General features: G+C 41.4%; 1 protein-coding gene across 1 annotated transcript; it reads right to left on the bottom strand.

Moving 5' to 3' along the window:
* Positions 1-378: 378 nt before the first annotated feature.
* dtx3la (deltex E3 ubiquitin ligase 3L a) lies at positions 379-2,698 on the bottom strand. Its single transcript, XM_062480302.1, has 5 exons — positions 2,540-2,698; positions 2,248-2,339; positions 1,911-2,053; positions 1,202-1,413; positions 379-954 (listed from the first exon to the last, which is right to left on the bottom strand). The coding sequence occupies exons 2-5, from the start codon at positions 2,327-2,329 to the stop codon at positions 885-887; spliced, it is 507 nt and encodes a 168-aa protein (XP_062336286.1). The 5' UTR covers positions 2,330-2,339; positions 2,540-2,698; the 3' UTR covers positions 379-884.
* Positions 2,699-24,994: the final 22,296 nt, after the last annotated feature.

Genomic DNA, 24,994 nt, shown 5'->3' with positions numbered 1-24,994 from the left:
CCGCCCAGAATGCTTTTTCGTTCATTTTGCATTTCTGCAAATGCATTTGAATTTGAATTGTGGTCACGATTTTGCAGCCACGTTCTTAAAATGAAAATGCATTTCTGGAAATAGGAAATATATTCAATATTCAACAAAATATTCAAAATATGCCTGGGGCATATTTTGAAAATTAAATCTCAAATGTCTATTTCCTTTTCATTTTAATTAAGTGAAAGATTGAGCACTCTTGAAGAAGAAAATTTAAATGCAAATAGGATGATTGATTACTAATTTCATTTATGAGTCAAATAATTCAGCCACATTCTTAAAATGAAAAAGCATTTTTGCAAATGCATTTGAATTTTGGTCACGATTTGCTTCCATAAAAAGGGAGTGGACAAACTAAAAAAAACAAACATTGTTTTTGTAAGTTTTAGTGAAAAAAAAATCTCACATCAATTTGATTCTCTGACACTGATAATGTTGCCTATTGGGATATTGCTGATTTATATTATTTGAAGACTCATGTGTCCAGCTGTTTCAGCTTATTTACATTCTTTATACATTGCAGTAAAGTACAAGTAAATTGGTGCAGCAGAAAACACAGTACTGTACGTGCAACATGTTGTTAATACTTGTTAAACATAATGTACACACCACACTTTTAAAATATAAACATGAATTCACAAAAAAGACTTATATAACATATTGATTAATAAGTCTACTGAAGTGTTAACTAGCTTCTATAGCTTTACCTGAAACTGACAATTTAGCACCTAAGACAATGTATGTCTGTGTTTGGTTTCTTTCTGCATGTTTTGTTTTTGGTTGTATTTCTTCCTTGTCTGGCTGTCTGTCTGTGCCTAACTGTATTTGTGTCTTTTCTTCTTTTTCTTCTCTTCTCACTCTATGCCTTTTTCTTTCAGTATCCTCCTGGTTGTTTTTAGGTAGTCAGGATCTGGATAGCTGTCACTAAATGAACAAACAACATGGGATGAGCACATTGATTGCATTAACATGATTTGCACATGGTAATACAAAATTGAATTAATCTAGTTGAAGCTATAATGTAAAAGGCAAGAGGGCTGAAGTTGACAGATAAACAGACCGACAGGCATAAACATACATAAACAAAGAAGGTAACTACACAGTTTAGAAATTAACTACACACATGCATCTCACACACACACAAACAGGCACACATTTATCAGGGATTCACCTCTTGCTTCCTCCATCCGGTTGAGTTTTATGGGGGATATCTGTCAAAGTAGCCACATCTTCTCCAATGTCATTAGTCACCACTTTGAAGACCAGTCTCTGGTTAAAGGCTTTGTCCAGCAATCTAAGCACCTTTCTCCCCTCTTTGTTGTCAGGTAGATAGGCCAATATCCTGACACCCCTAAATGTCTGACCTGGGTTGGGATGCTTATCCTACACAAATGTGTTTTGTAAATAATTTGTATTAGACAGATTTTTTATTGTGCCTGTGAATGCAAATGCAATTTCCCCCTGGTGATCAACAAAGCAAACTATTATCTTTCAGTCTACAAGCACATACTGTGGTTACCTAACTAGCCTAACCTGCTATACTGCCACACCCTAGGAATGTCAGCTCTGATATGTTTTAAAGACAAAGAAGCTTACCTAGTATTGATTGAAATGGAGTTTGTGAATTAAGCATATTTTAATAAACATGCTGACTTATTTATAGATTTAAATTCTCTGCAATTTAAAGCGATCACCTTAAAAATATACTACTAAAATACAAATAGTAATTAAAATCTTTGACAAGCATTACAATAGTATGTACAACATGCAATGTCTTTCCATGTAACTTAGAAAGTTGGTAAAGTGAACAATATGTGCTGTGCAAAAAATCAGGTTGGTTTACATCCCAGCCTTATGGTCATGGTTGGTTGTAATCTTACCGACTGGATTCCATCTCCGATCACATAGTTGATTTGTATGGTGTTATCCTCAGGGTAACCAGGGAGGTCCCTGTGTAAGATGACCCATGTCATTTGTCCAGCTGGCTGAGTCCTCTCAGAACTCTTATTCAGACCCTGTTCAGCTGGGTCAGGCATGTATGGAGACACAGTTAAAGTTAAAGATCACAACGGGGTGCCCTGTTGGCTCAAAGGGTAGATTCAGAATGAAAAAAGAAAGAGCCAGATAGAGATAAAGAGAGATTAAGACAAATAAAAAAGAAAGAGACAGACACAAAAATGTAAGGTGAGAGTGTGAGATAATGGGCTTGTACTATACCTTGGTCTTTAAGGGATGGTGGTCCCTGTCCATTAATGTATCTGGTACAGTGCCACTTATCCTTGCTCTGCACAGACCCCATGTTGACTAGGCTGGGGAATTAAAGAGTGAAAGAGTGAGATGATCACATGGAACAATTAACAGACACTTTCAGCCCTTGTCCTTGAGTATATAGGGCCTCATTGGAGTCCAACCCCTAACCTAAGCTATGTCAGTGCACCTGAGCTAAACATAACTATTTCATTTGTTTTTAATACAATAAAAGGAGGCCACTAACACCAAAGAGACTCACCTGCTCAATATCAATGCTGATTTCTGATCTATCTTTGCGTTGTTTCTTTGCCAGGAGTCTGCCCTGTGTAGCTCAGACTGTGTTTGTTCTGCTCATCTTGACAGGTGACATAACTGAACAGCTTAGACTGGAACAGAGAGAAGGGTAGGTGTGGTGAGTTGAGTGAGTGGTTGACAGTGAATGTGGCTGAGGTGTGTATGTACCCACATGATGAGTGTGAGGTATTTCCTTGTTCCAACTAGGCATGACTTTGCAACAAGGCTCACAACCTCCTTTGGTTTCATCCTCCATCGATTTGCATTACAATAGACATTCCACTCTGAAAGTTCTGTTTCTTTTTCAAAGTAAGTACTGAAAGAAAGAAATGATTAATAAAAGCTGTGGCAATCCGACCACTTCAGAGAGGTGAAACCCATATAGGTTTGCAAGGTGTGGCTTTGGTCCTGTTAAATGTCAAGTGGGAGTCAAGTGGCTGAGTGGTTAGGGAATCGGTCTAGTAATCTGAAGGTTGCCAGTTCGATTCCCGGCCGTGTCAAATGACGTTGTGTCCTTGGGCAAGGCACTTCACCCTACTTGCCTCGGAGGGGAATGTCCCTGTACTTACTGTAAGTCGCTCTGGATAAGAGCGTCTGCTAAATGACTAAATGCAAATGCAAATGTAAGTGCACTTGTACTGTTATCTCATCAAATTGAAAATGTTGGGCCAATTGGCAATAGGTGACTATAACTAACAACAAAATATTTGTATTGGGGCCACCATTTCTGAGAAGGATTCCCTCCAACAGACCTCTCTCCGACTTTTCCAACTGTTTGTGAAAAAACAAACAACTCAAGTTGAGATCCATAGTCTCTAAATAAGATTGGTTTCAGAGCATGATGACATGATATAGAGCATGGATGAAAGAAGATTTGAGATTCCCTGTTCTCAGCAGTCTCTGAGTCAGACACTCTGAGGGCTACAGATTATGTGCTGCTGATTTGATGGATTATGGGTTTGGTGTGTTTTTAACCCGTGTTATATACTTGTTTTTTCATGCCTGCACACAAAATTGTGCAACTTCTTGTCTTTCTGTCCATACAACACATGCAGTGCTGGAAGCTGTGTGTTAGTATGTGTAGTATATGCAACAACTTTACTGGTGCTGATGTTAATGCTACAAGGAAAGCCAAACTGAAATAATGAATTAGAGGCTACAGTTTATTTCCTATTTCAAACCACATGTGTATGTTCAGTTAATAGTCTCATCAGTCTGTCTCAGTTTTTTTTATCTGAGTGTGATGAATATATGTAAGAGGAGAATCAGTTACTTTAAATGCAAGCCATATAAATAGTAAAATAAGTTATTTATAATCTAGTCAAATACAGTCACTTACTAATATGAAAAAGGTTGATCTTTCCAATGGGGAAGGGAGGAACCCTTGTTAGCAAATATTATTAAAGGTGCAAATGTATTCCATGCGAAAGTGGTTACAGTCACTAAGATACCCACCCAACATATAAAACACACATGGCATGCAATTGAGCACATATAAAAATTGTATTTCTATGCAATTGATTAAAAAAAAGTATAAAGGTGAATCTAATGATAAGAATGTGTATGGGGGTCGTTTTTATCCAGGGACTAATAAATGTGCCATTTAGGCAGCAGCAGGAGGGGTATAGATTTAGGCTAGGTCAGCCGGTCGGTTGCCAATAGTGCCCACTGAATGTCTACTTAGCATTGATGTACTGGATATAGAATGATGCCATTATGGAAAATAGGCCCAGAATGAATATGGTCCTGCATAGTAGGGATACTGAGGCTGCTGCAGCATCGACTGACAGATACATTCACAACAACAACAAAATATTTATGTAAAAAAGTTTACGTTTTTGTTAGTTATGTTGATTATTTTGATTTCAGTAGCTAAAAGTAAAATGAACATTTGTCAATCTGTCTTTCAGTTTTGTGTTGTAGTCGGTGATTAATTCATTAGAATGTATTTTGTAGTCCTCCAATCACATAGCAAATTTTTTTTGATTATTTGAATTTATTATAATAGATGACACACACGTCTTTAGTTACACATTTCCCGATTTTATCAACATTGATAAAACGACATGTCACATGACAGTCTTGATGTTTATTCAATATAACACCCGATCAGAAGAAAAACAGTAGTAATGTTATTTTGGTTGCAGGGGTGGATCTAGACATTTTTACCTGGGATGGCAAGGGGGTGGCAAGAGGTAGTTGTGGTGGTGGCAGCATGGAGGCGTGAAGAGAGTGTGTGACCCAACGCCACCATAAATTATTATAACATTGTAATTTGAATAATGTCAATAATTATTATTATAATATTGAATAAAATGTACTATAATGTAAACAAATATATATTTTAAATGTAATGGTGGTGCAAAAAATATGAGATGGAAGGAAAAATAATTTTCAAATATTTTGTGTTTGCTCGCAAAACTTTTGCCTTCTCTCGCACACCCGAGAGACTAAGGCCGAATCCCAATACTCTGTCTTACCCCTACCCCTTACCCCTAGCCCTTAGTTTACCCCTAGCCCTCAAAACTGAGGGGTAAGGGCTACATAGCCCTATGAAATGAGACACCACTTTGTTACGGTTACGTATATCGATGTCTCCAAAGCAAGTAGTGTTATGCACTGATATCAAACGAAATTCGCTGCTAATGGAGTTTAGTTAAAATTGTAGACATGCATGGAGTCTATTCAAGGCTAATCAGAGAAATGCAGGACAAATCAGCAATGTAACATTAGCGTAGCAAACTAGCGATTTAAACGTTTTAATTAAGAACGTGGTTGCAAATACATACGTACAGGACTGTAGAGCACAAAACAAGATTGTCATAATTTTTGTATCAATTAAATTTATTAAACCCTTGTGTTATCTTCGGGTCATTCTGACCCATCAGTCATTGTGACCCACCGTCGTATTGCGACAAATTTACCGCATACAAAAACAAAGTGAAGCATTTTCTTTTAACCGTTGGGCTGTCTCAGACCCCCCACATTGCAAAGGTTAAAAGAAAAAATGTTGTATTTGTTTTTGTATTGGGTAAAATTGGGTAAACACAACGATGGTTCGTTATGAACCTTTGGGTCATGTGACCCGAAGGCAGCACAAGGGTTAAGCCGAAAATATGACATTTATGGGACTCTCTGGATGATCTGTCTGCTGTTGTTGCAGGTTGAGCAGGATTCACATACCCCTAGGTTTCAAGTAAGCTCCCGAAAGCACTTGGTTTTAAGGGGTGTATACCCCTTCGTCTTGGCCCTACCCCTCGATCAAAAAGAGTATTGGGACACCAATACCATGTGAACGCGCAAAACTAAGGGATAGGGGTAGTATTGGGATTCGGCCTAAGCCATCCTGGAACAAGTAACAATAAAACAGCATAAAATTAGACAAAACTTCTAATAAATTCAAATGAATAGTTAACTTAAAAATGTAATCCTGTCTTAATTTCTCAATGCCTTATTGTTCCAAACATCCAGACATCTTGAACAAAAATAATTCTGCTTTAAATATATAATTTTGTGTTCCACAGAAAAACAGTCATATGTCTATAGAACAATTGGAAGTTAATGAGGACAGAATTATTTCTCTCACACACACACTCACCATACACACGCGCACAAACAAACAGCACTCATCACTTGAATGAGTCCCATGCAGCAGAATTGGACAATCTGCCATTGAGGAGTCTGTTGTCTTTGAGGTCAGCAGACAAGGAAATCCAAAATTCCATGCATTCCTTGCGTAGAAACTCCCAATAGTATATCCTTTGGTTGGCAGTACTTGCACCTTCCAAATAGCTGACAAGGCTTCCATTTCTGTGATTTACGTGAAGAAAATGAAGACAATCTCAAGCATTATCATTTTCAGTTCCAAGATCCTCCTCAAGAACTCAAGGGCATTCCACCTGCTGGGGAAGGTGAAAAATCTAACGACAAAGTTTCTAAATTTGCAACACTGCTTGGCTGCCAACACAAAATTATACCGGAAGTACTGTTTGTTTGAACTCGCAACAGGTTTTGTGAGAGAACACAAACGTTATGCCAGCAAAAGCATAGTTTCTTGATGGATTTTTGCACCACCATGTCCCTTTAGAGCCTCAGTAGATTTGTTTCTAACTCAGCAAAAATGATACTATGGAAAAGCTAGTATTTTGAACCAGATTTGAGAATAAACATGTTTTTTTGGGAGAAGGATAGTTTACATATTTTGACTTGAGTTACAGAATAAAATGATCAGAATAAGCCGGGTGCCAAAACAGAAATGCTTCGCTGCTTGGGCCCAATAATAAATGTATTACTAATAATATGCTGTTTTATTTGAGTTCACAGTAGGGTGGTGTGATATCAGAATCAGAAAGGGTTTTAATCGCCATGACAAGGAATTTACTTTGGCAGGAAGGTGCATATATTAAACATATAGGAATCTTAAAACTTAAATATGTGTTCTAACTATACGAAAGGAACAAAGTCTAGCTAATACTAAGGAGATTTAGAATAAAAAATAAAATATAAAGTAGCCATAATTTACAATCAAAAAATACAAATACAAAAAATACAAATAGTACAAAAGATACAAATAGTGCAAATTGCAATGTGGCAAGGTGTCATTGTGCAGATTGTGATTAAAGTCAGTGTGAGCCCTTGACCTTGTTGAAGAGGCCAACAGTGGATGGAAAGAAACTGTTCTTATGGCGTGAGGTTTTGGTTCTGATGGACTGCAGCCTTCTGCCGGAGGGGAGTAGCTGGAACAGGGAGTGGCCAGGGTGGGAGGTGTCGGACACAATCTTCCTCGATCGCCTCAGGGTCCTCGAGGTGTGCAGGTCCTCGAGGGTAGGCATATTGCAGCCGATCACCTTCTTAGCAGTGCGGATGATACGCTGCAGTCTGCTCTTGTCCTTGGCAGTGGTGGCAGCGTACCAGATGGTGATGGAGGAGGTGAGAATGGACTCAATGATGGCTGTGTACAAGTGCACCATCATTGTCTTTGGCTGGTTGAATTTCTTCAGCTGCCGTAGGAAGTACATGCTCTGTTGTGCTTTTTTGGTGAGGGAGCTGATGTTCAGTTCAGTCCACTTGAGGTCCTGGGAGAGGATGGTGCCCAGGAAGCGGAAGGACTCCACAGTGTTGACTGGGGAGTCGCACAGGGTGATGGGGGTGAGTGGGGCTGTATTCTTCCTGAAGTCCACAACCATCTACACTGTCTTAAGAGCATTGAGCTGTAAGTTGTTCTGGCTACACCAGTTCACCAGGTTGTCAGCTTCCCACCTGTAATCAGACTTGTCTCCAAGGGAGTCAGGTGGCTGAGCGGTGAGGGAAGCGGGATAGTAATCCGGGATAGTAATCCGAAGGTTGCCAGTTCGATTCCCGGTCATGCCAACTGACGTTGTGTCCTTGGGCAAGGCACTTCACCCTACTTGCCTTGGGGGAATGTCCCTGTACTTACTGTAAGTCGCTCTAGATAAGAGCGTCTGCTAAATGACTAAATGTAAAATGTAAATGTCTCCATCAGAGATGAGCCCAATGAGGGTAGTGTCGTCCGCAAACTTCAGAAGTTTGACAGACGGATGACTGGAGGTGCAGCTGTTGGTGTACAGGGAGAAGAGCAGAGGGGAAAGGACGCAGCCCTGAGGAGATCCGGTGCTGATGGACCGGGAGTCAGAGACTTGTGTTTCCAGCTTAACACACTGCTTCCTGTCAGACAGGAAGTCTGTGATCCACCTGCAGGTGGAATCAGGCACGTTCAGCTGGGAGAGCTTGTCCTGAAGCAGGGCGGGAATGATGGTGTTGAAGGCAGAGCTGAAGACCACAAACAGGATCCTGGCGTAGGATGCTGGGGAGTCCAGGTGCTGTAGGGTGAAGTGGAGGGCCATGTTAACTGCGTCGTCCACAGACCTGTTGGCTCTGTAGGCAAACTGCAGGGGGTCCAGTAGAGGTCTGTGATGGATTTAAGGTGTGCACCAGGCGCTCGAAAGACTTCATTACCACAGAGGTTAGGTTAGGGCGACGGGTCTGTAGTCATTAAGTCCTGTTGGCCTTGGTTTTTTGGGTACATGGATGATGGTGGAGGACTTGAGACAGACTGGCACATGGCATGTCTCCAGGGAGGTGTTAAAGATGTAGGTGAACACTGGAGACAGCTGGTCAGCACAGTGCTTGAGGGTGGCAGGAAAGACAGCGTCTGGCACAGTTGCTTTACGTGGGTTCTGCCTCTTGAAAAGTCTGTTAACTTCAGCCTTGTGAATTGAGAGTGTCGTCACTGTGTTGAAAGGGGGGGGGGGGAGGGGAGGGAAGGGATAGTTCAGGACAGTCCAATTGTCTTTCAAATCGACAGTAGAACTCATTCAGGTTGTTGGCCAAGCAAGAGTCGTTAGTGGAGTGGGGGCTCTGGGCTTGAAGTTGGTAATCTGCCTGAGCCCTCTCCAGACAGAAGCAGAGTCGTTAGCAGAGAACTGGCGCTTCAGTCTCTGAGTACAGTCGTTTAGCCTCCCTCACTGCCTTGCTAAACCTGTTCTTTGACTCCTTGAATCTGTCCTTGTCCCCACTCCTAAACGCGACCTCTTTGTCCAAGCTCAGCCTTCTGAGTTTAGCTGTAAACCAGGGTTTTTCGTTGTTGAAGCTCACCCTGGTGCGTGTTGGTATACAGCAGTCCTCACAGAAGCTGATGTACGATGTCACAGCCTCTGTGAGCTCATCCAGACTATTGGAGGCAGTCATGAACATATACTAGTCAGTAGAGTCCAAGCACGCCTGCAGATCCTTCAAAGCCTCACTGGTCCACTGTTTCGATGTCTTCACAGCAGGCTTACAGTGCTTTAGCTTCTGCCTGTATGCAGGAATCAGGTGGACCATGGTGTGGTCTGAGTGACCCAGTGCTGCTCGGGGGACCGCATGGTATGCTTTGCTGATTGTAGAGTAGCAGTGATCCAAAGTGTTCCCTTCTCTGGTAGGGAATTTGATGAATTGTCTGTATTTGGGGGAGTTCTTGGGTGAGATTGCCTTTGTTAATGTCGCCTGGTACAATAACCGAGGAATCCGGATTTGCATGTTCCACACTCAAACTCTGGCTGGCGAGCACACGTTGAGCCTCGTTGACGCTAGCTTGCGGAGGCATGTAGACGCAGACCAGAACGAATGACACAAATTCACGTGGTGAGTAAAAAGGTTTACAGTTAATAAAAAATGATTCCTGATCAGGAGAACAGTGCTGCAAAATCACTGTCACATCTTCACACCAGCCACTGTTAATGTAAAAACAAATACCACCGCCTTTTGTTTTGCTGGAAAGCACAGAGTCCCGATCCGCTCTCAGCAGTTTGAAACCTGCTAGCTGTAGAGCAGAGTCTGGGATCAGTTCACTCAGCCATGTCTCCGTAAAGCACAAAACAGAAGATGAATGAAAGTCTCAAGTGGTCTCTGCATCGACACTGAAGTGATGGGTCGTTGGTCATCTGCAACGGTTCATCGTTACGTCAGACTGAATGCAGTGGTGTTCTGGACGGCCAGAGGAAGATGGCTTTCACTCTCCTACCTCTGAATAACGTTCACTCTTCTCGTTCTTGTATTGCAGGCTTATGTAGTCACTCACTCCATGTATAGGTGTTCAATGCTTAATAAGAAATATTTTGTCTGGTCAGAATCAGAATGGGATTTATTCGCCATGAAAGTTTGCACAGACAAGGAATTTGCTTTGGCAGGAAGGTGCATACAATAAACATATAGGGACCTAAAATTTAAATATGTGGACTATCTATACTAAGGGTACATAAACTAGCAGTACTAAGTGGGATTGGAATTAAATTAAATATACAATAAAATATAAGTTGCCGTAAATTACAATATAAAAATACAATAATACAAATATTACAAAAAATACAAATGTAAAAGATACAATTTTGTAATGCAGTGCAAAAAGCAGTGTGTTTTAAGCAGGAAGTCATCAGAGTCAGTGTGGTCCCTTGGCCTTGTTGAAGAGGCCAACAGCGGAAGGGAAGAAACTGTTTTTGTGGCGTGAGGTATTGGTCCTGATGGACCGCAGCCTTCTGCCGGAGGGGAGTGACTGAAACAGGGAGTGTCCAGGGTGGGAGGAGTCGGCCACAATCTTCCTTGCTCGCCTCAGGGTCCTCGAGGTGTGCAGGTCCTCGAGGGTAGGCAGATTGCACCTTCTCAGCAGTGCGGATGATACGCTGCAGCCTGCTCTTGTCCTTGGCAGTGGCAGCAGCGTACCAGACGGTGATGGAGGAGGTGAGGATGGACTCAATGATGGCTGAGTAGAAGTGCACCATCATTGTCTTTGGCAGGTTGAACTTCTTCAGCTGCCGAAGGAAGTACATCCTCTGTTGTGCTTTCTTGATGAGGGAGCTGATGTTCAGTTCCCACTTGAGGTCCTGGGAGAGGATAGTGCCCAGGAAGCGGAAGGACTCCACAGTGTTGACTGGGGAGTCACACAGGGTGTGACTGGCCGGGCGCGGGTATAGGCTACAGCAGCATGTGGAGCGACAGGTGACATAGTCACCGTTGAAAGTTGGGATGTCGAGGCCGTGCCTCAGTTGGGATGTCGAGGTCAGGTAAGGACGTTAATTGGCGTATTCCGCTGTCTGAAACCGTTCTGACAGTAGCCTATGGCCAATATTCTCAACAGGAGATTGAGAGTAATAGCCCCAAAAAGAATGTGGCAATTTAAAATTGTAGGATAACATTCAAAACACTGAAGAAGGCCATGGTTAATTGCACTTGATGTGGGCTAATAATGTTTTTGTCTTCACATCTTGAACAAAATTTATAAATTACTTCAAAATAACTTTGCCACACACATTTATTAACTGATAAATGCTGAGCTTTAAGATAAAAGGAAAAGATAACCATGACTAAAATGGGGATTCACTGAAATAAGTATTATTGCACAGATCCAGCACAAACTTTCAGATCAGAAGGTGACTCGAACTGTAGCACACTTTGTTTGGCAGAACAGTCATTTAAAATTGCTCAGCAGTACTAAGAATATATAATTATTATATTATGCGTGCATTTTTAATCCAATTATTACTGACAGTGTATGACAGTGTATTGACAGCTGCCCCAGATTTCCTATTAACATAGTCTATCTCCACAGATCCAGAGGGGGCTTGGACAGTGGCAGACTGTGGTTGTTTGAAGGGCAGGGGCAGAAAAATTTAAAGGGCTGCTACTGCACGACATGGGCTCTCACCAGTGTAACAATGGGAATGGGACGACACCCCAAGTGTCGTCACAGCCTCACTTTGGGAAAGCATGCCCTAGTGGGAACATTGTAGGGGAGACTGTTGGGCACAGCATCTAATCGTCTTTTTTGGAAAGGGCACCATTTGGGACACTGTCATGTAGGGGTATGCCTTTATTCTAAATAAATGCATAAATGTAAAGGGCACTTCATAACAGCACCCTTTTCCATTGGAAGTAAGGGCACGGGAACAGTCAAATTTAGACCATTGTAAGGGCACCTCATAGGGTACTATAAAGTGAAAGCCTACCTACATAGACTGCAGTCTACTACCCTCATTTCTACTATTATAGTCTACTACTCTACTTTCTACTACTTTCTACAAAGGATGGTAGGCTGCTCTTATGTGTTCATTGCCATCCTTAAGAGTTGCTTAAGTTTTTTTCTATGTATATATATTTTTAAAGCCGGAACTCTCTCCTCAGGCCCCTCTTTTCAGGTGTAGCGAAGGTATTACCGCCACCGCTGGTCGGAGGATACTTCGGTTTTAGCATAAGTCAATAGTGTTTAACATAGCGGAAATTAGCATTGCGGCTAGCTTTACGTATGGCGAACATTATCACAGAATATTGTTTTAAAATGATTAAATTACCTGTCTAGAACCACATTTTCTATCATAAACATGCAAATAAAGGGGGAGAGAATTCTCTATCATGGACATTCGAACACCTACCTTCGGAATTGCAGATGCAACGCTTTGAATATTGAGCCACAGAAACTTGAATACGTTCAAGCCTATTTTTGGATCAATTTATTGAATAGGAATACACTGTTCAATGCAGTCACATATCGATCAAAATAAAACTTCAACACACATGATGCAAGAAATCCAATACGCATAATTTTATCCAAAAAACACAAATAGCCTACTAATAGTTCTGGCTCTTTATGTAGACTAGCTACTAATCCCCTCAGAGTAAACAAGTTATGACTATATGTCTTATTTTTATCGCATAAATGTGGTTCTAGCCAGCTACTTTAATCCTTTCAAAACATAATATTTTGTGATAATGTTCGCCATACATAACGCTAGCCGCAATGCACATTTTCGTTATGTTAAACACGATTGACTTAAGCTAAAACCAAAGTAAAAGTAAGTCATAGGGCTACATATAAATGCAATACATCCTATCTCGTCAACGACATACCACTCGTACAAATCCCATTGGCCTATGTATATAAATGCAATATATCTCCAGACCAGCGGTGGCGGTAATACCTTCGCTACCTTCGTCGTTAGCAATGCTAGCTAATGTTGGTTTGCTAGCTGTATATAACATTTCACTGGGTCTTGCAGCTGTTGATTTACTAAAATTATTATGAAATGTTATGTTCTACTAGCCATTTGCCTACTTTAGCAAGTCACTGTATTTCCAAGCCCTGATACTGTAACTGAGACGACACAGTAAATAATTCCTCTTTCAATAAGCCCCCGTTCCAGTGTTGAGCATTAAATTAGCTGCACGGTCTGTAAAGATCTTGGGACGAAGCAGAGCCTGTTTAAGGAGAGCCCTATTAAGCCCCATTGTACCGAATTTTGTTGCAGTTCCACCAGAGTTTCACTGGGAGTGATCGCGGTCGAGTGCAAAATGAATGGGAGTCTATGGAGCTAAATGGCTAAATTGGTCTCTTTCACCTGATTGTCGTTGAGAAATCTCAGATTTGATTGTAGTTTTTGCATGTTCAACATGGATTACAGGTCGAAAGTTAAATGAACGAGTATTTATGTCTTTTCGATTTCTTACAGGGTGAATCGTTGTTGCCCATATCACACTAGCATTCTGTTAACGAATGCTGATTGGTTAGTGAAGGACTGACTACGACCAGAGATCCTGCTTGTTGGCATCCAAAGCAGAACCAGAATGTCAGAGCATTAGCAACATCAGCAACAACATTAGCAAACCAAAACTCTTTCTAGCATGTGTATTGACAGGGAGAGCCTCCCCTGTCAGCTGTGTTGTCGATGCCTCGAGAGAAAAATGGAAGTGACCAGAGCTTGCCGTGAAGCAGTATCTCTGGCCGTACAATGTGTATGACGTCAATGACATTTTAAAAGGCTTTTTAGAACAGAAAGGAGAGAAAATCTAACACCCAGCAGTGTGTATTTTGTTTGCCTCCCCTTTTGAATTCAGAATTCAAATTACTAGACCAAAGATTATATCCTGAGAAAAGTGGATTTTGAGGAGTATAGCTCCATATACCTCCATTCATTCTGTACTGACCGTTAGCGCCCTCATATGTAACTACAGTGGAACTGCAACCGGTTCAGAACCCGGAAGTTTCCCGAGAGTGGCAGTTCTCCCCATAGATATATATAAAGGGTAGATGTCTCGTCCGCGTTGCCGGACAATGGAGTCGAACTATTACTATAGTTCTATTCTATTTAAAAAAAAAAAACATAATTATTCATAAGTATGCAGTGGCATAACGACATCTCTGACGTTGATAACAAACCAAACCGTTTCAAAATCGGTCGAAAATTGAGCAAGTTATGGTCATTTAAAAAGTACATGTAGCATCAACACAATGTTATGGGTGAGCGAGTTGACTGTAGCAAGATGGCCGCCATGTGCGGACGTTCTAGACTCCGCCGTAAGACATCTAGGTTGTGTTCGAATTCTTAGATAGCTGTCTAATCCTTGATCTCTAGTTGGACAGGTGTCTGACGAGAGAGGTCCTTTCGGGGGAAGGTATCTCAAAAAACGTTGATTTCGAACAGTCTATTAAGATAGGATGTACGTCATCGCGCTGCGTGTACTCATGTGCTCGCACTAGCGCGCTCTGTCAGACGGCAGTCAATTGCATCTTCCTTCAACGTGCTTTGCAACTTGCATTGGTTTTCGAGAGTTTATTGAGTTTATTGTCACACAAGTGTATTGTCATACTAAGTTGAGTTAAACTGTACTGTAGTGTATTTAAACTTAAATTATCTTGCATTAAATACAGATAAATACCAGAGCTAACGTTAGCAAGCCTGTTAACAATCTTCAGCTACCGATAGCGATAGCGACCTGGCTAACGGATACCTTGCTAACTAATTCAGACGATTTTTTTGTTAATCAATCATGGCATAATTACATAGTACACCCATTATTTCTCGGTAACTTTTAAAAAAAATAAGCAAAAAAAGCAAAGAAACTTACACTTATGAATCCTTTTGATCCCAGTTTGGACCTCCTGACTGACTTGTTCCGCCATCTTATTATTATTTTTTCTCTGGCTTGGGTTCTGGCGCACAGAGTTATGGGTAATACCTGCCGCCATTAAGACAGCAAGACAACTCAGATGCTCTCTTGAAAAATGACCGTTATGTGACGTATTTAAAGGTATCTTACTAAAGCGGAAGAGAAGGTTTAAGACATTTCGAACAGTCCTTGCTCTCTTAATAGGGAGGAAGGAAGGAAGGGAGCATTTTAAGGGTATTCGAACACACCCCTAGTCTTTATCTATATCTATGGTTCTCCCCATATTAGACATTCTCTGGACAAAGCCACTTTTTTGTTCTAAAATCGGATTACATGCCGCTTCGAAATATAAGCTGTACAACCACAAGAAAACTGTAAAATCAGGGTACAAGCCGCGGTTTTATTTCCGAAAAATACGTGTCAGGCATATGACACTTTCCTAGTCAGAGTTAGCAGAGGGTTTGCATTTCGTGGCAATAAGGAATACAACAACCCTGCCATGAAATGCACCCTGCTCTACTTTCTGTTCGGTATATCCCAGCATCAAGTGATTCTTACTGTACACTGAGATGGACTAATATGAGTAACCAGACTAAGTTCCATGCATGTGACACTTTCCTAGTCACAGCTAGCAGAAGGGGCATTGCATTTACATCAAATGGAAAACAAGGCCTGCCATGAAATGTTCTCCCCCGCATACATTTCTTCCCTACTACCCCAGCATTTAATAGCATGCATTTAATGCCAATACATGTGTATGTATAGGTTGGAGAGGTCTGAAAACAGAATAGTCCATGGTAGGTGAGGGATAATAATGTTTTATTTTTTCACTTATTTTATTGACTTAAACAATAAGAGTAATATTATCTTAAAGTATTTGATGGTGAGAACATTTCTTTTGATGTTGATACATAGAGGTTTTAGTACTGGTCTTGTGTAGGCTGTAGGCATGTGAACCTTTGGTCCGTTTTCAGGACATCTGATATTCTGGATCAGAAGGCTATTGTTTTCGACCTGGCTGTGTAGCCCACCCTACGCGCAGGCTAACTGCATTAAATTCGCATGCCTTTGAACCTATACATTAATAAGAACACCCATGTGAAATACTTTTAACCTGCTAAACAAAATACATTTCCTTTGGTAATCATAGCTGGGTTATATTTACTCAGAATGCAATGTCATGGTAGCCTGGCTCTGCCCTCCTACGTACTTCCGCTCAATTTTGATTTTGCTTCTGTACTGCCTCTGGGCTTGAGGTACGTAAGTCAGATGTCTCCGGTTAACTTTCTACCTGTCCAATCAGCGAACAGAGGGAGTGGCTGAGAATGACGACGTTGATGTTGTGTGCTAGTTTGAGTTGTAGTTACGTAATGGCGGCAGAAAAAGATGCGAGCGAAGCCTTTCAGTTCGTTGTGGCAACGCTGCCGAATATACAGAAGGTAAAGCCGGAGCAATAACAATCTTTAATGCCCACGGGGTTCGTTTGATTTTCCAGCTAGCTCCGTTAGAGGTGATTGAGTTGGCTAAGGCGAACGCTAGTGATAAATGTCTGTTAAATGTCAAATCCAAGTAAAAGAGAGACTTCCAATCAAATTTGATTTTTTACCTCAAGGTTTAATAGGCTACCTTTTCCTAAACTGATATGCACCAACTCAGAGCATTGACTTTCAACATCCTCCTCATTGCATTCACTCTTATTCCCTTAGCTATTGTGGTCTCAAACAAGCATAACTACATGTGGCCTACACATCAAACAACATTTTTAGTCAATTGGAGTCATGGTTCATAAGAAGATATTTGTACGTTTTCAGAATGTTCACCGTACATGGTGGACTGTATGGGTCACCACCAATGTTCCCTCTAATTTTTTTCAGCACTGAGCTAATTATTTTTTTCTGAGCGCACATTTCAGCACTGTGAGCATTTCGCAACCACGCAACCTGACGAAAATTACCACAAGCCTGCGTTAGCCATAGGGGATTCAAAGAGATGACAGCAAATGCATCAATATGTCTACAAGGTTGATATTTAATCAATATCCTTTATAATGGCTGGACTTTGGGAACATTTTAATGATGGTGTTTTACCAGTCAGTTTAGTTGAACTTAAAGGATCTTTTGTTGAACTTCAATAAGGTTTAGGGAGGTTATGACTGGTTCACTGGTTATGAACTGATAATGATATACATAAAAAATAAAAGTATCCAAGGTGTTTAGTCATTTCTCAGCAGGTACAACATTTAAGTGGAACTTCATTGAAAGAAAAATGCTAATGCAGTGCTTAACATTATAGGCCTATTAAATTGACATGGTGTCATTTTTCCTAAAGGTAGCCTATATAAACAATGTAATAACTGGAGTGGTTTGCAACAAACTAGGCTACAAAACATGTAATTTGAATTTCATTGAGGGAGATAGGCCTATCTGGCTATGTGGCTCATCTTGTCTGCAGGCCTATGGAAGACACATCTCTCTGAAGAACAGCATCTGAAAAACAGGTTAACCAAAAGAGAAACACAATCATTACATGATACAACTGAAAATATGTATTAAAACAGAATTAACCTACATGATTCAATGACTAAACATATGTCAAAATTAGTGGTGGGCCGTTATCGGCGTTAACGCGCGTTAACGCGCTGCAACTCTTATCGGCGCTAAAAAAAATATCGCCGTTAATCTATTCTCAAAGTTGGGTTGGGAGCTGGGTCTATACTACGCAAGCTATGATGACTTTCACCTTGATATTTTAGCGTGGATGTATACCTAGCCGAATTGCACTGTAGGGGGCGAGAACGAGTCTTCGAACCTGTGTGTATGCCTTGTGTATGAAATTATCACATCAAACGTGACGTTCTAACATGGATGCAGCTATGAAGCCGCCTGGTTTGCTTCAGGGAAAATTTATTTTTAAGAAGCTTCCCAATGGAAACCTTGACAAGACTAAGGTTGTTTGCACCTTGTGCTATGTGGAATTAGTTTACTGTAGGAGTTCTTCCAGTCTCAAATACCACCTAAATGCAAAGCATCCCTTAGCTAATGCGGAAGATGGCGGGCCAAGCACTGATGTTAGCGCAGGGGAAGAGTCGTCGTCAAACTACGATGTTTGAGTGCAACCGAGGCAAGCCCGTCAGCACAGCTCTATCAGCCAAGATAACTAATCTAATAAACAGTTAATAAACACAAGTACATCTTATTGAACATAATTTATTTTCATCACCAATTATCATAGTAGAACAGCTTTCTCAAGCAGTTTGTGATGCATTTTGGAAACAGGAGATGAGCTCCTGGTCTAATGCGCCACCTGGCTTGAGAAACCCGTTCTCAAAGACTTACTTTTAGTCATTATTTGGGTAGCACACATATTCTGAATGCCTTTGGCGGAATTCAAATGAGCCATTTTAATCTAGATTAATCTAGATTAACGCCAAGATTACAGTGAGATTAATCTAGATTTTAAAAATTAATCTGTGCCCACCACTAGTCAAAATGTTGTTGCAGTAATCAAGATCACTTTGATCAATATTAGGCCTAATAGGTCTAATTGGAAATATTGTAAATGTCTACCTCAAATCTTCTCTCGCCTGTCTTTGTCCCCTTTCCAGTGGTTGTAGACCTTGTCAATGTCTATAGGACCCTCTTTTTGCCTTGATTTAATTCTCATCAGTTGGTCCAAATGGAAATCTTCAAGGCAGTTGTGCAATTTTGTCTTAATGGCATTCATTTGACTGAAACCGCGTTCACAATCGGCGCTAGATGCTTGGAATGTGCCACAAATGTCAAGAAGTTGTACCAGATCTGGAAAATTCTCATTTTTCAGCGACCAGGTTACAATCTCAGAAAATTAATTGAGCAGTCCGATTTTCCTTTTTTATTTAATCATGAACTTCGTTGTATTGTTGACAAATGCGCCCCGGAACTGCATCGTCTGCTTCCTCCAGAAGCGCTTCGAACTTCTTCGCCAGATTGGTCACGTCATTCAGCCCATGATCAAATTCTGCACGATCCAACGTGTCCGGCTCAAAGGCAGCCCACTCTTTGAACTCATTTTCAGGGAAGCGGGCATCCAAGTGCTCACTTTACGGACAAACAGAATAATGTCTCTTGTGTTTACTGCACTCTCACTTTCCAAAACTGTGAGCGCTCGTTTGCCCCAGTGAACACGCTCTCCTTAATATTGCGCACGTAGTTTATGTATTTTCGCTCTGGCAATGCAGTGCCCATCCATGACCGTAAGGTTACTGCGCTGTAAGCAGTTGCACAGCTGAGCGAGTTCCTCAAGCACTTCTGCTAGCACAGTGATTGCAAATTTGTACTTGGTGTTGTTTTCTATGACAGTATTTCACAATGGGGTCAGAGTCAGCTTCTTTGGATCAGTATTCGGTCAATGCGCTGAAATCTCGCAAAAAAGCGTTCACAGCGTGGTAGCGTGACAGCCAAAGCACTTCATTCAAAGGCCTAAAAGACAGTCAATCCACTTCCAAAACCTCTGCCATCTCTGTGAATTTGGCTTTCTTCACAGATGATCTGCAAAACATGGAGTATACTGTCCGGAGTAGCGTTTCTACCTCTTTCATTATGGGGACATCTTTCCATGCGTCATCAATTCCCAAGTCCTCCCTATGGGCCATGCAGTTTTGCTCAGTCAGGTGCGGTACCTGATGCTTCAGTAAAGCAGCCACTCCTTTATGTCTGCCTAACATGACAGAAGCACCATCTGAAGTAAACATTACCATTTTGTTCATGTCTAGCGCATGATCTGCGTAGAACTTGGTAATGGCATCAAGGATGTTTTCTGCAGTGCATCCTGAAAGCTGAATGATTCCAGCAAAAAGTGTCTTGTAACTGAAATCAGTTTGCTCCCGAAACTTAATGTAAAGCACAAGCATCTTATGCACTGAGATATCGGTACTTTCATCCACAATTAGTGTGTGGACACGAGCACTTCTTAAGCTGCTTATCATCTCAGTCTGCACAACTGAGTTGATACATTCCACAAATTCAAAAACATAAGTTTTGCTTCTCCAACTCTGAGGTAGGTCGACGTATTTTGCCATATGATGGTGTATATCCTGAACTGATAACATGGACTTGTTGGTGTTAATTGCTAGCATCACGTTGTCGATCAATATTTTAATTTGTTCAGGGTCGGATCGTGCTCTCTGAATTCGTCTCTCTCAGGCTTCATTAGTTTCGGTGAGAATTTGATAGATGGAGTTCCCATGTCTAAATCTTAATGTTTTCAATGCGTCTACATGGACTTTCTGTGGCAGATGACGCTTTAGGTAATCAAGCTTTCACTCGGCATGTATAGTTTCCGACATTTTAGACTGAAGGGTTGGAAATGCCATCACTTTGAAAATGGACAATTGGGGTGTGGCCATAGCGCCACCTATGGGCAATGGTGGGCGATTTGTGGTGTGGTAGTTACTCATGGCCTATACTATCAATGTTTCAGGATTTGGATAACTTTTTACCATTGCATACAACATCGGAAATGCAATAACACCAAGATCCACAAGGGCTTTTGCTAAAAGCCAAGGAGGAGCTTTTCAGAAAGCCTTGCTTCTCCCTAAGCTCGAGTGTGTGTCAGGGGCCAGGATGTGTCTGCAAGGGAGACAGTTCATTGGAAGAAGCCCAAGCAATTAGCCAAGCATGCATATTTCAAATATTCACAATTAATCTACTTTTCATCTTGCGTTCAACTATTCCTCAGATTTGTGTACATTATCAAGTCTTCCACTGAACTTGTGATTGAATCAGAGTATCAGTTAATGAATAGTGGATGTGTAAAGCAATATTTTAGCGTTAGGAAAAACGTATATTTCCCTTTAATTCAATAATTTTGGAGATATGACCATGCTTTTGCACATAGTAACATTTTGTAGTGTCTACCTCGTTTGTGGAATAGATCCAATAAGTCCAGGGTTTTTCCTGCATAGAGAAAATTTTGGCGCACGCCAAAGCCGTTTTCCCGAGCGCCAATGACAAATGAATGACCAATGACGATGAAAAAAAAAAAACTGTGTTCATCACTCGTGCAATGCATGTCAGCGAAAATGTTCTCAATAGTATGTTTCAAGTAGGCTACAGCCGAACCCTCATTCTGTTTTGATCAATAATAATCGAGTTGAGAAGCGTGTCTTCTTGTCTGATCAATACGCAACTGTGAGGTGCGCGAATGGACAGAGTGGCCACTAAACTGTCGTTCTGCTGCGAGGGCCAGCCCGACGTGCACGAGTACACCTGTACAAATGCAAATGAAATTTCCACTCAAAATGCTGACAAAAGTTTGATATACGATTTCAAACGCAGCCTCCATTTGATCGGGTCGATCAAATGGAGGATCGGGTCGCTGCAAAAAGCAGCGATCCTGAGGTCACAAAACCGGACCCCCTCAACGCCCTGGCTGCGCCTAGAAATTCTGTCCATATACCGTAAGTTATGAACAGAATCGGTGACAAAGGGCAGCCCTGGCGGAGTCCAACCCTCACCATGAACAAGTTCGACTTACTACCCGCAATGCGGACCAAACTCTGGCACCGGTTGTACAGGGACCGAACAGCCCCGATCAGGGAATCCGGTACCCCGTACTCCCGGAGCACCCCCCACATGAGCCCCCGAGGGACACGGTCTAGTACAATACACCACAAATAGCAGGATTTCATCCTACATTTGGTTGCATCTTGCAGTATGCTAACTAACCAGAAAACTTTTCTATCTATTCCGATATGGAACCCTTAAGGTCAGTTGAAGAAGTGCATCTTTCTGCTATTCAGGCACGTCTGCGATCTGCTCAGCTCTGGAAACTTTAGCTGGAACCCACGGACTTATCCACAACACCCAAAGTATCCTGCCATGACGCTTCATTAATCAAGAATAATTAATTCTTTCATTACTTGCTTTATTTTTCATTGTGTTATTCCTTCAAGTAAAACTACTAAACGTATTATTGGTGTGGGTGTGTGTGTTGGTGTGGTCTTAAATGAATGCTCAGTGTTTTATCAAGTCATCTTGTTCTCACCTCTTTAGTTTCACAGACTCTGGCTTACTTGCTTTTTCTGTTATTCATTCGTTCATTTTCTTTCTCTGTCCTATACTTGGTTATATTTTTCAAAATGTTCTTCTGACTGCAGACAGGAAGGACAAATAGTAATAGACCCAGGGTCATGTCATGTTTAGTTTGACATGGTAGTCTAGATCAGTGGTTCTCAATCCTGGTCCTCGGGACCCCCTGCCCTGTATGTTTTAGATGTTTCCCTGCTCCAACACACCTGATTCAAATGGCAGGGGGTCCCGAGGACCAGGATTGAGAACCACTGGTCTAGATGTCCTCTCAAATCAGGATACACCCAACTGATTACCATCTGTTGATTCAAGCAATGAGACTACATTCACACAAATGTACACTATTGGTATTTTTTGTGTGTGGGCAAAATACACAAGTTCGGAAGTCTCTTGTTTGCACTGTTGTATAGTCATTGTGGTCAGACATGCACAGCTAACAAATTGTCCAAGAGTAATTGATTTTCTGACAGTGGTCACCTCCCTATTGGGACAAGACACTGGCACACGAGATATAGAGCAGTTGCCATACAGAGATTGGGACAGGGCCGTGTGCAACTAAGAGAGAGAGAGAGAGTAAGAGAGAGTGAGCAGAATAAATCTCAGGCATCGAACAACCATCTCTCTCCCTGTCCTCTTTTCTTGATATTTTCTTTAGAATAGATAATCTCTTTCGTGTTTGAGTGACTTGTTTTCTAGATGAGTGTGAATAGTGGAGGAACAAAATAAGAGTAACGGACAGATGTCACGTTCAAGCATTTCTTGATGAAATGCCCGTTTTTTATGCTATAGATATCAATGTTATAAAATAAACTAAAATATGAGAAACGGCCCCCCAATTCTTGTCTGAACTTTTGTGCTGTCCTCCAGCTCGAGTTTGATTGACAGTGGTTTCACAAAATGAGCCAAGGGGAAAGGTATGCCTTGCTTGCCGAAGGGTATTGGCTGGAACAGGATTGCTACCCATCACGGCCCGCATCAGATTCAAGACCCTGGTACTGACCTTCCGAGCGGTGAACAGGCCTGCATCTAACTACATCCAGTCTCTCGTCCAGCCATACACCCCCACCCACCACCTACGATCTTCTTCTGACAACCGTCTGGTTGTCCCACCTCTCAAGAGCGCCCGCTACCAGGTTTCGTAAATATGACGTAAACTGAAGTATCACAGCGTGCGCAATCTGGGGGTTGGCCATGGCGCTAAAAACGCTACGTTTGCGAATGTACGTACATGAGGCCCTCACTGTCTCTCCACCTTCAAGAAAAGGCTAAAGACGCACCTGTTCCGGGAGTACAACGGTACTTAAGAAAGATTTGTTGGATCAGATGTTAGTTTATTTCCTCCAGGAACACAATGACACTTATTGAGGGACTTGTTGCACTTGTTGGTTAGTTGTAACTGATTTAACTATTTGTACTCGCTGTAAATTATATTATTGTTGCTTGCTTTCCTCCAGGTACACTCTAGCACTTTCGAGGATCATGTTGTTTAATTGTAATTTGTTTAACTACATGCTCTTCTGGTTCTACCCATTGGCACTTATTTGCTTTTCACAATGTATGCTTCATGTTTTGGCTACCTGCAATGTTTTGGGGGCTATCTCGTTGTTTATGATGACACTGTGATATATTGCTGTGCGTCAACTCTCGTGCAGGCAATCGATCTCCTGCAAAATGCTTTTAATGTTGTTCAAGATACCCTTTTTCGACTGAAACTTGTTTTAAATACAGATAAGACTAAACTTATGTTGTTTTCAAACAGTCGGAGTAGGCCGCAGAATATCCCTTCGGTGGTCACTCTTGAAGGGAGTGAAATAGAGGTCGTTGACTCTTATAAATATCTGGGTATTCTGATTGATGACTCCCTCACCTTTCAGCCACATGTACAGTACCTGGTGAAAAGTTGAGGTTAAAACTGGGTTTTTATTTTCGAAAAAAGCTGTGCTTTTCCAGTAATGTAAAAAAGCGATTAGTTGCTGCTACTTTTTTACCTGTGTTGGACTATGGTGATCTTCTTTATATGCATGCCTCTGCTAACTGTCTTCGTAGGGTGGACGCAGCTTACCATGCTTCGCTGCGGTTCATTACAAACTGTAAGGCTCTGACTCACCATTGTGAGTTATACTCTCGGGTAGGATGGCCTGCTTTGGCCACCCGTAGGCTCTCTCATTGGTACACCCTTATTTATAAGGCAATCCTTGGTCTGCTCCCTAACTACCTGTGTGTTTGCATCAACCAGAGATGTGTCGGACAATATTCTTTGCGATCTCTGGACTTTTTTATGCTCACTGTTCCAAATGCCAGAACGGAAATGGGAAAAAGGGCTTTTGGGTACTCTGCCCCCTCATCATGGAATATGTTGCAGAATGTTTTAAAGCTCAGGGAACTAATATCACTGACTACTTTTAAATCTCGAATGAAAGAAATAGATGCAGGTTCCCTAATATGTAAATGTTTCTTAAATTAACTCTACGTCACTGTTTCTTAGCTCTTAGCTTTTAGTTTCTTTTAACTTGTCTTGTTCTGTGTTTTTCTGTCTGTAACTGTGTTTTTTATGCTGCTGCCTGTCTTGGCCAGGTCTCCCTCGAAAAAGAGATTTTAATCTCAATGGGACTTCATCATTGACCTATGCACCTTTTGTAAAGCTCTTTCTTGTAAGTCGCTTCGGATGAAAGCGTCTGCTAAATGAATAAATGTAAATGTAAACATAATTGGCTGGAAAAATTGCGGGCCGCTCCAAAATTAGAAATTGACATTCCATTGGAACTGAGCTGTCAGAGGGGCTAATTAGCTTAAACAACATGTTTATAGGGAAGTTTAAGAATCTTACAGGTAGGCCTACCTTTAAAAGGTAAAACATCTATAAATCATCAGTGAATATAACTAAACAACAGTTGGCTTGCACTCTTGTCCACTATCTT

The sequence above is a fragment of the Osmerus eperlanus genome, chromosome 15 (genome assembly GCF_963692335.1).
Source record: "Osmerus eperlanus chromosome 15, fOsmEpe2.1, whole genome shotgun sequence".
Taxonomy (NCBI): domain Eukaryota; kingdom Metazoa; phylum Chordata; class Actinopteri; order Osmeriformes; family Osmeridae; genus Osmerus; species Osmerus eperlanus.
The sequence above is the reverse complement of the archived record's forward strand: the minus strand, read 5'-3'. Positions and strand labels throughout refer to the sequence as shown.

Coding starts and splice junctions, on each gene's coding strand:
- dtx3la (XM_062480302.1), bottom strand. CDS start 2,329: ATGGGGTCTGTGCAGAGCAAGGATAAGTGGCACTGTACCAGATACATT. Junction 2,054..2,247: donor ACCATCCCTTAAAGACCAAG/GTATAGTACAAG, acceptor TGCCTGACCCAG/CTGAACAGGGTCTGAATAAG. Junction 955..1,201: donor CCGGATGGAGGAAGCAAGAG/GTGAATCCCTGA, acceptor TTGTTCATTTAG/TGACAGCTATCCAGATCCTG.